The 11,431-nt window shown below is 42.3% G+C and overlaps 1 protein-coding gene across 2 annotated transcripts; it reads left to right on the top strand.

The window, feature by feature from the left end:
• Positions 1–252: 252 nt before the first annotated feature.
• Positions 253–10,493, top strand: GTF3C6 (general transcription factor IIIC subunit 6). 2 transcript variants are annotated; one of them, XM_032407396.1, is made up of 6 exons: positions 253–412; positions 724–804; positions 2,296–2,359; positions 2,438–2,503; positions 4,034–4,147; positions 9,849–10,493. In XM_032407396.1, the coding sequence occupies exons 1-6, from the start codon at positions 299–301 to the stop codon at positions 10,148–10,150; spliced, it is 741 nt and encodes a 246-aa protein (XP_032263287.1). In that variant the 5' UTR covers positions 253–298; the 3' UTR covers positions 10,151–10,493. The 2 variants fall into 2 exon arrangements, with proteins under 2 accessions (XP_032263287.1, XP_032263288.1); XM_032407397.1 differs by having other exon boundaries at positions 255–412; positions 2,459–2,503.
• Positions 10,494–11,431: the final 938 nt, after the last annotated feature.

Genomic DNA, 11,431 nt, shown 5'->3' with positions numbered 1-11,431 from the left:
AGAGGCCTCTTCGTTTCCCTCTCACATGGCGGCCTCCTTGCTTGCACCTTCTTTATCCTCTCTCCCTCCCCAGCCCTCTCCCCCAACCTAGGCCGGTAGCCTGAGGGTGTCCTCGGTCGCAGGCCTGCCGCGGCCGGCCGCCACCAGACCCGCACTCTTGCTCTCAAGAAAGGAACAAGGAGGAGGCCTGGAGCGGACGTCCACGTGGGCACGGGGGCGGCCATCTCGCGTCCTGGCAGGAGCGGTCTGCGGGGCCCGAGCAGCAGCCAGACCTGGGGAGCTGCTGCCCGTACTCAAGATGGCGGCCGTGGAGGGCGTGGCCAGCGACTCTGAGGTTCCGAAAAGGTGCGGAATCATGGCGGCGACCGAGGAGCGGATTCGGGAGGACCGAGAAGAGGAAGAAGAGGAAGCAGTGAGTGGCACGGCGGCGGCCTGCGCGGCGCGGGCGGCGTGTGGGGCAGGGAGTCGGGATGCGGCTGGCGGGAGGGAGAGCCCCGGGCGCGCGGAGCCGGGAGCGCCGGCCTCGGCCCTAGCTGCCACACAGTAGTTAGAATGGGGAAGTATAGAAAGTTACCTTAGGCAACGTCGCTTCCTCTCGTTGAAAGCAGGACCTAGGGTTCACAAAGGTGAGGATCGCTGCAGTGGGGATTCTTGGCTTCGCTTATTAACTGCCCCTTCTGCACACTCCCGTGCTAGCATGTTAACTCCTCTTTCTTCCACCAGGAGCAGTTGGTTCTGGTGGAATTGTCCGGAATTATTGATTCAGACTTTCTATCAAAATGTGAAAATAAATGCAAGATTTTGGTGAGTCTTCTAGAATTGGGGGATTCCTGTAGATTTTCTTACATTTAAGCAAGAATGAATAGTGAAATACGTATCCCCAAAGATCTATTCCTCGTTACAAAGCACTGGATTCTAAGGACAATCATAGAGAAGTACAGAGGGACTATGGGAGCAAATGGGAGAAAATGCCATACTTTGCTTGAGTGTCTGAATGTGTGCCCGGGGAGAGTTAAAGATTTAGAGGAGGTAGCATTTTGTTACCAACCTATATATTTCGAAAAAATACATTGTTTTAGATAGTGAGCAGGGAGAGAAAACAGTGAAGACAGGCCATTTAGATATGCACACAGATTAACTGGAGAAGGGAGGAAAGAAGCCTACAAAGAAAAGAATTTAAAGACCTCACGCTCTACTGTTGACTTGAGCTGTGGTGTCGTGTTACCATCAGTTTTTATCATTTTACTTAAAAATCTTTGAGCTTGGGGGGTGGGGGGATGGGTTAGCCTGGTGATGGGTATTAAAGAGGGCACATACTGAATGGAGCACTGGGTGTTATACGCACACAATGAATCATGGACACTGCATCAAAAACTAATGATGTAATGTATGGTGATTAACATAACATAATAAAAAAAAAAATCTTTGAGCTACTGTTGACAAGACTTTTTCTGTTCCTGCCTTAACTTGAAGAGGGGGTTGATTGAAATACAGCTTGCTACTTGGATATGAATGAAGCATTGTAACTGCTGTGAGCAGAGCATTTTTAGCTTACCTTGCACTTGCTAGGACAAGCTCCAGAGGTTCCCCAGTTTTGGAGATCACTCTCCTTGGTAGCAAGGTTACATATTGAAGCCTCTTTCTTTTTTTGGTTTTAATTGAGATGTAATTGACATATAACATTACATTTCAGGTGTACAACATAATGATTTAATAGTTGTTTGTACTTACCACAGTAAGTCTAGTTAACATCCATCACTACACACAGTTACAATTTTTTTCTTGTAATGAGTTTTTGTTTTTGTTTTTTTCCAATTAAGCAAGCTCGGTGTCCAACATGGGGTTTGAACTCACAACCCTGAGATCAAGAGTTGCATGCTCTACAGACAGCTAGCCAGGCACCCTGTTGTAAAAACTTTTAAGATGTTACACTCTTAGCAACTTTTAAGTGTACACCAAGGTATTATTAAGTAGAGTAATGCTGTGCATTACATCCCCAGGACTTACTTATTTTATAACTGAGAGTTTGTATCTTTTGACTACCTTCACCCATTTCACCCAACCCCCCAAGGCTTGTTTTTTATAGAGGGGGAGGGAGAGGCAGAAGGAGAGGGAGAGGGAGAATCCTAAGCTGACTCCACACCCAGCACAGAGCCTGAGGTGGGACTGGATCTCATGACCCACCCTGAGCCGAAATCAAGAGTTGGATGTGCTTAACTGACTGAGCCACCTATGCGCCCCTGCAAGGCTTTTTCTAATGATGATTTTTTTTAATGATCCTGTATTCTGTTGCAGGGAATTGACACTGAGAGGCCCATTCTGCAAGTGGACAGCTATGTCTTTGCTGGAGAGTATGAAGGTAGGAGGATGTCAGATAGATAAAACTCCCTTTTTAATATGCTTTTCAGAGGAAGTTACTCTGTTATTTCTCAACAAGTTGCCTTCAACTTTTCTGCAGACACTCTTGGGACCTGTGTTATATTTGAAGAAAATGTTGAACAGGGTAAGTGCTTGCATTGCTGACTCAAATTTTTTACTATGAAATATTGCAAACTTCCTTTTGTACAGTAAATATTAAAATTAAACATCTCATGTGCCCATTGTCTAGTTATATCAAATCCTACCATTTTGCCAGATAGTTAAAAAACATTCCAGATACATTTGAAGCCTCGTGTGTACTCCTCTCTAACATACTCCCTTCCTTGGTAATCACTCCCCCGAATTTGATGTTTTTCTTTCCTATACCTGATTTTGTATTACATATATATGTATCCACAAACAATGAGTAGCATTTTTTTGTATATTTTCAAACCTGACACAAATTACAGCATATTATATGTACCATTGTATATCTTTTTTTCAGTTAGAGATAGGTTTTGAGATTTATACATGTTGATATGTATAATTCTATTTTCCCTGTTGCTAAGTATTCTGTTTGTGACCATACCACAGTGTATTCTCCAGTTACTGGACATGTTGATTGCTTCCATTTTTTACCAGTAATTTTTAATAGCTATGAAAATTTATTGAATGCCTTTTATATGTCAGGCATTGTTCTAAATGCTACATGTATTAACTCCTTTAATCCTCACCACAAGTCTGTGAGGTAGATACCTTCTTCATTTTCTATTTGAGAAACTGAAACACAAAGAGGTAAATAGCATTCCCAAAGTCATACACGAAGTAAGAGACAGAGCTGGGATTTGAGACCAGGTGGTCTCGTCCAGAGCCCGTGATCTTAACTATGCTTATTAACTCACTGCAGAAATGCTACCATGAGTATTTTGTGTCTCCTTGTGCATGTGTGCAAAAATGGCTCAAAGATACACACTTAGAAATGGAATTACCAGATTGCTGAGTGTGTGTTAGGTTTAACCATATGAAGTGACCAACTTGAACTAAATATGGACAGTTTCATGTGGTTCAACCTTATAGGTAGTGGTATGATCCTTTCTAAAGTGTGTGTCAGTGACACATAGCGGCGTCTGGAAGTTTTCAGTGTGCTTCACACCTCTAACTCAGAGCCTTATCCTCCCTCCTGCCTGCGCCCACAGTTTCCTATAAAGCTGTAACCCCAGGCAGCATGTTGGCAGCAGGTTTTTTCTCAGCCTTCTTTGTGATTGAGAATGTCCTCACTCCAGTCTCTGGCTTCAAGTAGTAAGTCTGACTTTGGTGCTTCATTTAGAGTGGTAGAATTTGAGACACCATTACCCTGTAAGGCAATTCCTTGTCCCACTTCCCTACTTCAGGGCTGGAGCCTAGCAGGCCAATAGATTTAATTTCACTCACAGCTTTGTGTTTTGGTCCTCTGGAGATGTTTGTTGTTTTGGGGTCCACTTGTGCCTTCAGTTGTTACATATTTTATCTCATTTCTCTGTGCTGGGAGCAGGAGGGATGAGTTAAATTTTGAACTTACTACACTATCTCAACAGGAAGTAGTTTAGTCTCACTCTTTGAACTGGAGTTATTGAGGCTTAACATGATTATTTGGTGGCATCAACAGTAAGATAATTGAGTTCATTTTATGTTCTAGGTGATGCAGAAGGCAGTAGTAAAACAGTGCTAAAATATAAATGCCATACAATGAAGAAGCTCAGCATGACAAGAACTCTTTTGACAGAAAAGAAGGAAGGAGAAGAAAGCATAGGTTAGTTCACTTAGTTCTCTGAAAGTAGGTGATTTACTGTTGGCTTTGACAATGACACATTGTTGCCAGGACATTCCTTGTACTTTGTAGTAACAACTATGTTTTATGGAAATTGAGAGTGCTTCCTGAAAAGTATCAGATATAGATTTAAAATTCATTTGAATTATAGGGGCACCTGAGTGGCTCAGTCAGTTGAGCTTCTGACTCTTGACCTCAGCTCAGGTCTTTTTTTTTTTTTTTTTAAGATTTTATTTATTTGCCAGAGAAAGAGAGTACAAGCAGGGGGAGCGGCAGGGAGAGGGAGAAGCAGGCTCCCACTGAGAGCCGGACATGGGGCTCGATCCCAGGACCCCAGGATCATGACCTGAGGCGAAGGCAGACGCCCAACTGACTGAGCCACCCAGGCATCCCTCAGCTCAGGTCTTAATCTCATGGTTGAGTTCGAGCCCCGTGTTGGCCTCTGCTCTGGGCATGGAGCCTACTTTAAAAAAAAAAAAGATAAAATCAAAAATTTCATTTGAACTTGAGTGTAGCAGAGGGCACTGGTGACATGTAAGAAATTTCTTATCTACTTTGCATTGGAGACAATTGTGAGGAGTTTGTCAAGAAACTTGATAGATTTCCAACCCCTAGGGAATTCAGCAGCCACCATCCCCCACCCCTTTAATTAAAACTTCTTTGTAAGTGGAGATGGTAGGATCTGGATTCTCAAGATGAAACCCCAGAGGATCTCCTGGAAACTTGTGGCAGTGGTGGCAACCTTCCCCAGGAAGCTAATAACTGGAAGAAGCTGGCTTTATATGTGAGGGAGGGACTCTAGGACCACAGTTGTTGGACCTGAGTTTCATTCTTAACTCACATCCACTGAGCCTTCTCCAGTTGCTGGTCATCCCAAAGTAGAGACTTTAGACCAGTGCTTCTTGCAACCATAGCAGGTACATGTTTGTGGAGATAATAATCACTTGATAGTTTATTTATTTATTTATTTTTTAAAAGATTTTATGTATTTATTTGACAGAGAGAGACATAGCGAGAGAGGGAACACAAGCAGGGGGAGTGGGAGAGGGAGAGGCAGGCTTCCCGCGGAGCAGGGAGCCCGATGCGGGGCTCGATCCCAGGACCCTGGGATCAAGACCTGAGCCGAAGGCAGACGCTTAACGACTGAGCCACCCAGGTGCCCCAATCACTTGATAGTTTCAAAGCTCATTGCTCATAAGTGAAGTAAGAGAAGGAAAGATAAATGATTTCACTTATATGTGGAATAGAAAAAACAAAACAAACGGAAAAACAAAAAGCAGAAACAGACCCATAAATACAGAGAACAAACTGGTGGCTGCCAGAGGGGAGGGAGTGGTGGGATGGACAAAATGATTGAAGTGGAATGGGAGATACAAGCTTCCAGTTATACATGAGTAGGTCATGGGAGTTAAAGGTACAGCATAGGGTATAGTCAGTGGTATTGTAACAGTGTTGTGTGGGACAGATGGAAGCTACAGTTGTGGTGAGCATAGCGTAATGTATAGACTTTTCAAATCACTATGCTGTATACCTGAAACTAATGTCACATTGTCCGTTATACTTCAGATTTTTTTTAAAGATTTTATTTATTCATTTGAGGGAGAGAGAGAAAGAGGACAAGCAGGGGGAGGGGCAAAGATAGGAGGAGAGGGGAAGCCGACTTCCCACTGAGTGGGGAGCCCGACATGGGGCTCAAGCCTAGGACCTAGAGATCATGACCTGAGCCAAAGTCAGACACTTAACCAACTGAGCCACCCAGGCACCCCTCAGTTATACTTCAGTTTTAAAAAATTCACATAATTTGAAAAAAAAAAACAACAAAAACCTCATTGCTCAAAGACATATTTCAAACTCTAGTAAACATGACTCTAGTGATGGATATTTATGGCTTGATATTTACGGCTTGATTTATTGTATTTTAAGGAATAACTATTTGAAGGTATATTAATCATGTAGAAATTAATTATACCAGTTACACATAAGTACATAAAAAATCTTTGTTCCTAACATGTATATCCTCAATCTCTCCTCCTTTTTATCACTCTGTAAAAATAACAGGAAGAGGTACTTGAAGTTCTAGAAAGAACTTGAAAGGTAGATACATATCAGATAGCTTAGCTATTATTTAGATATTCTTTTTTATTTTTATTTATTTATTTATTTATTTTTAAAGATTTAAAGATTTTATTTATTTATTTGACAGAGAGAGACCCAGCAAGAGAGGGAACACAAGCAGGGGGGAGGGGCAGAGGGAGAAGCAGGCTTCCCTCCGAGCAGGGAGCCCGTTGCGGGGCTCGATCCCAGGACCCCGGGATCATGACCTGAGCCGAAGGCAGATGTTTAATCGACTGGGCCACCCAGGCGCCCCAGATATTCTTTTTAAAGAAGAAAGTTGTAGAATTTCCTTTCCCATAGTCTTTAATAATCTAATAGGCCTTTTGGAAGATTTGGGTATTTTGTTTAATCACATAAATTAGTTAGCCAACAAGGCTGTATTGGTTATGTATCGCTGCATAGAAATTTACCTCTAAACTTAATGGTTTGAAAAAACAACAACAAAAATATTTTACACAGTTTCCGTGAATCAGGAATTTGGGATCAGCTTAGCCAGGCAGTTCTGGCTCGATGTCTCTCTTGAGGTTGCAGTCAATATGTTGGCTGGGTTGCAATGACCTGAAAATCTAAATAGAAGACAGCTTCCTCACATGCTTGGCAGGTTTGTGCCAGCTTTCAGCAGGAGGCCTCAATTCCTTGCCTCCCTACAGTACTGTTCCACTGCCCTCCTGACATGGCAGCTGGCTTCTTCCAGATCAAGTGATCCATGAGAACAAGGTAGAAGCCACAATATGTTTTATGAACCAGCCTTAGAAGTCACATTCTGTTATTTATGCCGTGCCCTATTCATTGTGGGAGGAGATGACACAGGGGCATGAATACCAGGAAGGTGAAAACCTTTGGGGACCATCTTGGAGGCTGGCGACCAAACATGGCAATATGCTGCAGGCAGAACAAAATGGAAGGAGATGTGGTCCTTACCTTCTGGGAATTTGCACTCTAAAGTAAATCACATTGGGGGCGCCTGGGTGGCTCAGTCGTTAAGCGTCTGCCTTCGGCTCAGGGCATGATCCCAGGGTCCTGGGATCGAGCCCCGCATCGGGCTCCCTGCTCAGCGGGAAGGCTGCTTTGCCCTCTCCCACTCCCCCTGCTTGTGTTCCCTCTCTCACTATATCAAAATCCTTAAAAATAAATAAATAAATAAATAAATAAAGTAAATCACATTGAAACACATGTATGAATGTGACTCAACACACATTTTATGCAATTAAGTATCTGAAATGTGCCACGTATCATGCTAAGTAACAGAATAGGCTGCAGGATGGCTTCAAGGTTTTGAAGCTGGTGACTAGGTGAATGATGGTATTGCAGGGGGAAAAAAATGAAAGAATAGTAGAAGCTGACTAGAGGGAAAAGGACTAAACAACTTTTGATAGAAGATTTTATGGTAATAACATATGAGAAGACATGGCATCAGCTGTAAGGATGTTTCAACAGTCACAGAAGAGTTGGTTTATGGTGGGGAATAGGAGCAGTTGGAAGTGTGAACAGGGTGGCAAGATAAGTTGCAGTATCTTAGAGATATCTAATGGCATTTTGAAGATGACAGTAAATAGCTCAGGTTTGCTATAGAGATTAATGAGGATCCATTGAAAATATTTGAAGGGGTCAGAAGGATAAAAGAAAAAATGACTAGTGCTTTTTTTTAAATTTATTTTAGAGAGAGCGCACACAGGGAGGGGCAGGGGGGAGGGAAAAGGAGAGGGAGAGAAAATCTCAAGCAGACTCCCCACTGAATGTGGAGCATGATGCAGGGCTCAATCCCACAACCCTGAGATCAGACCTGAGTCAAAACCAAGAGTCAGACGCTTAACCAACTAAGCCACCTGGGCGCCCCCAAATTACTAGCATTATTGAAACAATACTTGATTATGGGAAGGTTCTTTGATGGCTTAGGGCTGTGACTGTAAGTATGAAAAAGAACAATTTTTTTTCAAGTTTTTTTTGTGGGGGAGAGGTGTCTTATTTCATAGTTGGATGTTCCAACTCAGAATGACATGTGAGTTTTGAGTTGAAAGACGATAGGGTAGTATCATCTGTTATGGAAACTGAGGAGAAAATTGTAGGTAAATGAAAGATGAGGTGGTAGTGAGAGCTCAGTTTATCTCAGTGAGTTGGGAATTGGACTCAGGAAAAAGGGCTTGGAATAGTAAATGAAGTTGATTAGTTTTAGTGATTTTTTTATGGTCTGAATTATTTAAAAAAAATTTTTTTTAAAGATTTTATTTATTTATTTATTTGAGAGAGAGAGAGAAACAGCATGAGAGGGGAGAGGGTCAAAGGGAGAAGCAGGCTCCCCGCTGAGCTGGGAGCCCGATGTGGGACTCGATCCCAGGACTCCGGGATCATGACCTGAGCCGAAAGCAGTCGCTTAACCAACTGAGCCACTCAGGCGCCCTATTTTTTAAAATTTTTAATTGGAGGAGCACTTGGGTGGCTTAGTCAGTAAGTGTCTGCCTTCAGCTCAGGTCATGATCCCGGAGTCCTGAGATCAAGTCCCAAGTCGGGCTCCCTGTTCAGCGGGGAGCCTGCTTCTTCTGCTCCCTCTGCCCCTCCCCCTGCTTGTGTGCTCTCTCTTGCTCATGCTCTCTCTCTTTCTAATGAATAAATAAAATCTTTAAAAAAAATTTTTAGGGGGCGCCTGGGTGGCTCAGTCGGTTAAGCATTTGCCTTCGGCTCAGGTCATGATCCCAGGGTCCTGGGATCGAGCCCCGCATCGGGCTCTGCACTCAGCGGAGAGCCTGCTTCTGCCTGCCGCTCTGTCTACTTGTGCTCTCTCTCTGTCTCTCTGTCAAATAAATAAATAAAATCTTTAAAAAAAAAAAATTTTTTTTTAGGGCACCTAGGTGGCTCAGTTGATTAAGCGTATGCCTTTGGTGCAGGTCATGATCCCAGGGTCCTAGGATTGAGCCCCGCATCGGGCTCCCTAGTCAGCAGGGAGCCTGCTTCTCCTTCTCCCTCTGCTTGCTGCTCTGCCTACTTGTGATTCCTCTTTCTCTCTCTCTTTGTCAAATAAATAAATAAATAAAATCTTTTAAAAAAAAAAAATGTTTTTAAATTGAAGTATAGTTGATATACAATATTATATTAGTTTCAGGTGTACAACATAGTGATTCGTTAATTATATACATTACAAAGTGCTCACCATAAGTGTAGTCATCATATAGTTACTACAGTATTATTGACTATATTTCACTTACACTGAGTTTTGATGTTGCATATACTATAGGCATTCCAGGGTCTCCATGTAAGATGAAAATATGTGATTGTTTATCAGTAGTCATGGTACCATGTTCATTGGTTTATGTTGGGGCTTTATTTTGACATGTACTCATAGGATGAAAATTTAAATTAAAGAGAGGGGCGCCTGGGTGGCTCAGTTGGTTGAGTGTCTGACTCTTGATCTCAGCTCAGGTCTTGATCTCAGCGTCATGAGTTTAAGCCCTACATTGGGCTCCGTACTGGGCGTGAAGCCTACTTTAAAAAAAAAAAAATTAAAGAGAAATAAATGTAAGTAACTGAAATTCCTTTTTCATATTTCCTCCCATCCCTCACCGTCCCCCATTAGGTGGTGTGGAATGGCTGCAAATCAAGGACAATGATTTCTCCTATAGACCCAACATGATTTGTAGCTTTCTGCATGAATATGAAGATGACGATGTTGTAGCTCCAGCCTCAGATAAGTCTTTGGAGTTGGAAGAGCAAGAAATTCAAACAAAAGATAATTCAAACCTGAATTATGAACAGGGGAAATCACTGAACTTGGAAGTAGAGAATTCTGGTCCTCTTATTGATATCCCTTCTTCTGAGACAGAAGGTTATGTTTTTATGGAAACTCAAGATAGTGCCTCGGAAATCACTCCTAGATGAAATGTTTCTCATTATAACTAGTAATGAGCTTTTTGGAGTTTTTATATAACATAATTGTGTAGCTTTCAGTTCACTATTTTGCTAGTTTTGTTGGCTATACATGCATTTCTGATTATAGCACAGTTTAATATACCAGAGTCATTAAGGACCCAATATGAATTGAATTTTTAAAAATCTGGTATAAATGACTATAGGGACCCTTCTTTGAATTTCTTTAAATTGGAAGTTTTATTAAGGTAAGTGTATATGTTTTTTTATTGCAGCCATCACAAATTACTGCAAACTTAGTGGCTTAAAATGATACAAGTGTGGGGCGCCTGGGTGGCTCAGTCGTTAAGCGTCTGCCTTCGGCTCAGGTCATGATCCCAGGATCCTGGGATCGAGCCCCGCATAAGGCTCCCTGCTCGGCGGGAAGCCTGCTTCTCCTTCTCCCACTTCCCCTGCTTGGGTTCCCTCTCTCGTTGTCTCTGTCAAATAAATAAATAAAATCTTAAAACAAAAAAAATGACACAAGTGTATTATCATATAGTTTTGTAATTCAGCTATCTGACATGGGCTGGGCTAAAATCAAGGTGTTGGCAGGACTTCATTCCTTTCTGGAGGTTGGAGGTTGGGGAGACTCTGTTTCCTTGTTCATTTAGTTGTTGGCAGATTTCAGTTCTTTGCCATTGAAGGATCAGTGTCCCATTTTCTTGCTGTCATCTGAGGGCCATTTCCAGCCTCTAGAGGCTGCCTACATTCCTTGGCTTATGGTCCTCTTCTCTTCAAAGCCAGTAAATCTCTTGCTTCTTTTGCTTCTTCCGTCATCCTATCTCTGACACACCTTGCTAATTACCTGACCCAGTATCTGTTCTTTTTTATTTTGTAACGGTCCCAGAATTATTCAGGTTAGCAGTGTACCCATATATGTGTAAATATGTGGCCAAATGACTAAGTTCTGGCCAGTGACATGGAATTATAAGTGTTGAGTGTTGGATGCTTCTGGAAAGTTTCCTTAAACTTTAAGGCATAAAGGGAGATGAGCCAGTTCATCTTCTCTTTTTTTCCACTGGAGCATGGATGTGGTGGCCAGAGCTTCAGGAGACTTTTTGGATTGTAAAGAAACCTTGGAAATAGAAGCCATGAGTGGCAGAGCAACAAGATAGAAGATTGGATCCTGATGTGATGCTGCCCTGGACTGCCAAGAATAAAGGTTAATAAATCCTTTCTTTTTCCCCATGGTAAAATGACTTCAAGTTTACCTTTTGGCACTGTTTCTCTGGAAATCTACTAGAGAAGATA

Source organism: Phoca vitulina, unplaced genomic scaffold, assembly GCF_004348235.1.
Source record: "Phoca vitulina isolate PV1807 unplaced genomic scaffold, GSC_HSeal_1.0 scaffold9, whole genome shotgun sequence".
NCBI classification, from domain to species: Eukaryota; Metazoa; Chordata; class Mammalia; order Carnivora; family Phocidae; genus Phoca; species Phoca vitulina.
Note: the sequence above shows the minus strand (reverse complement) of the source record. Positions and strands in the feature narration are given on the sequence as shown.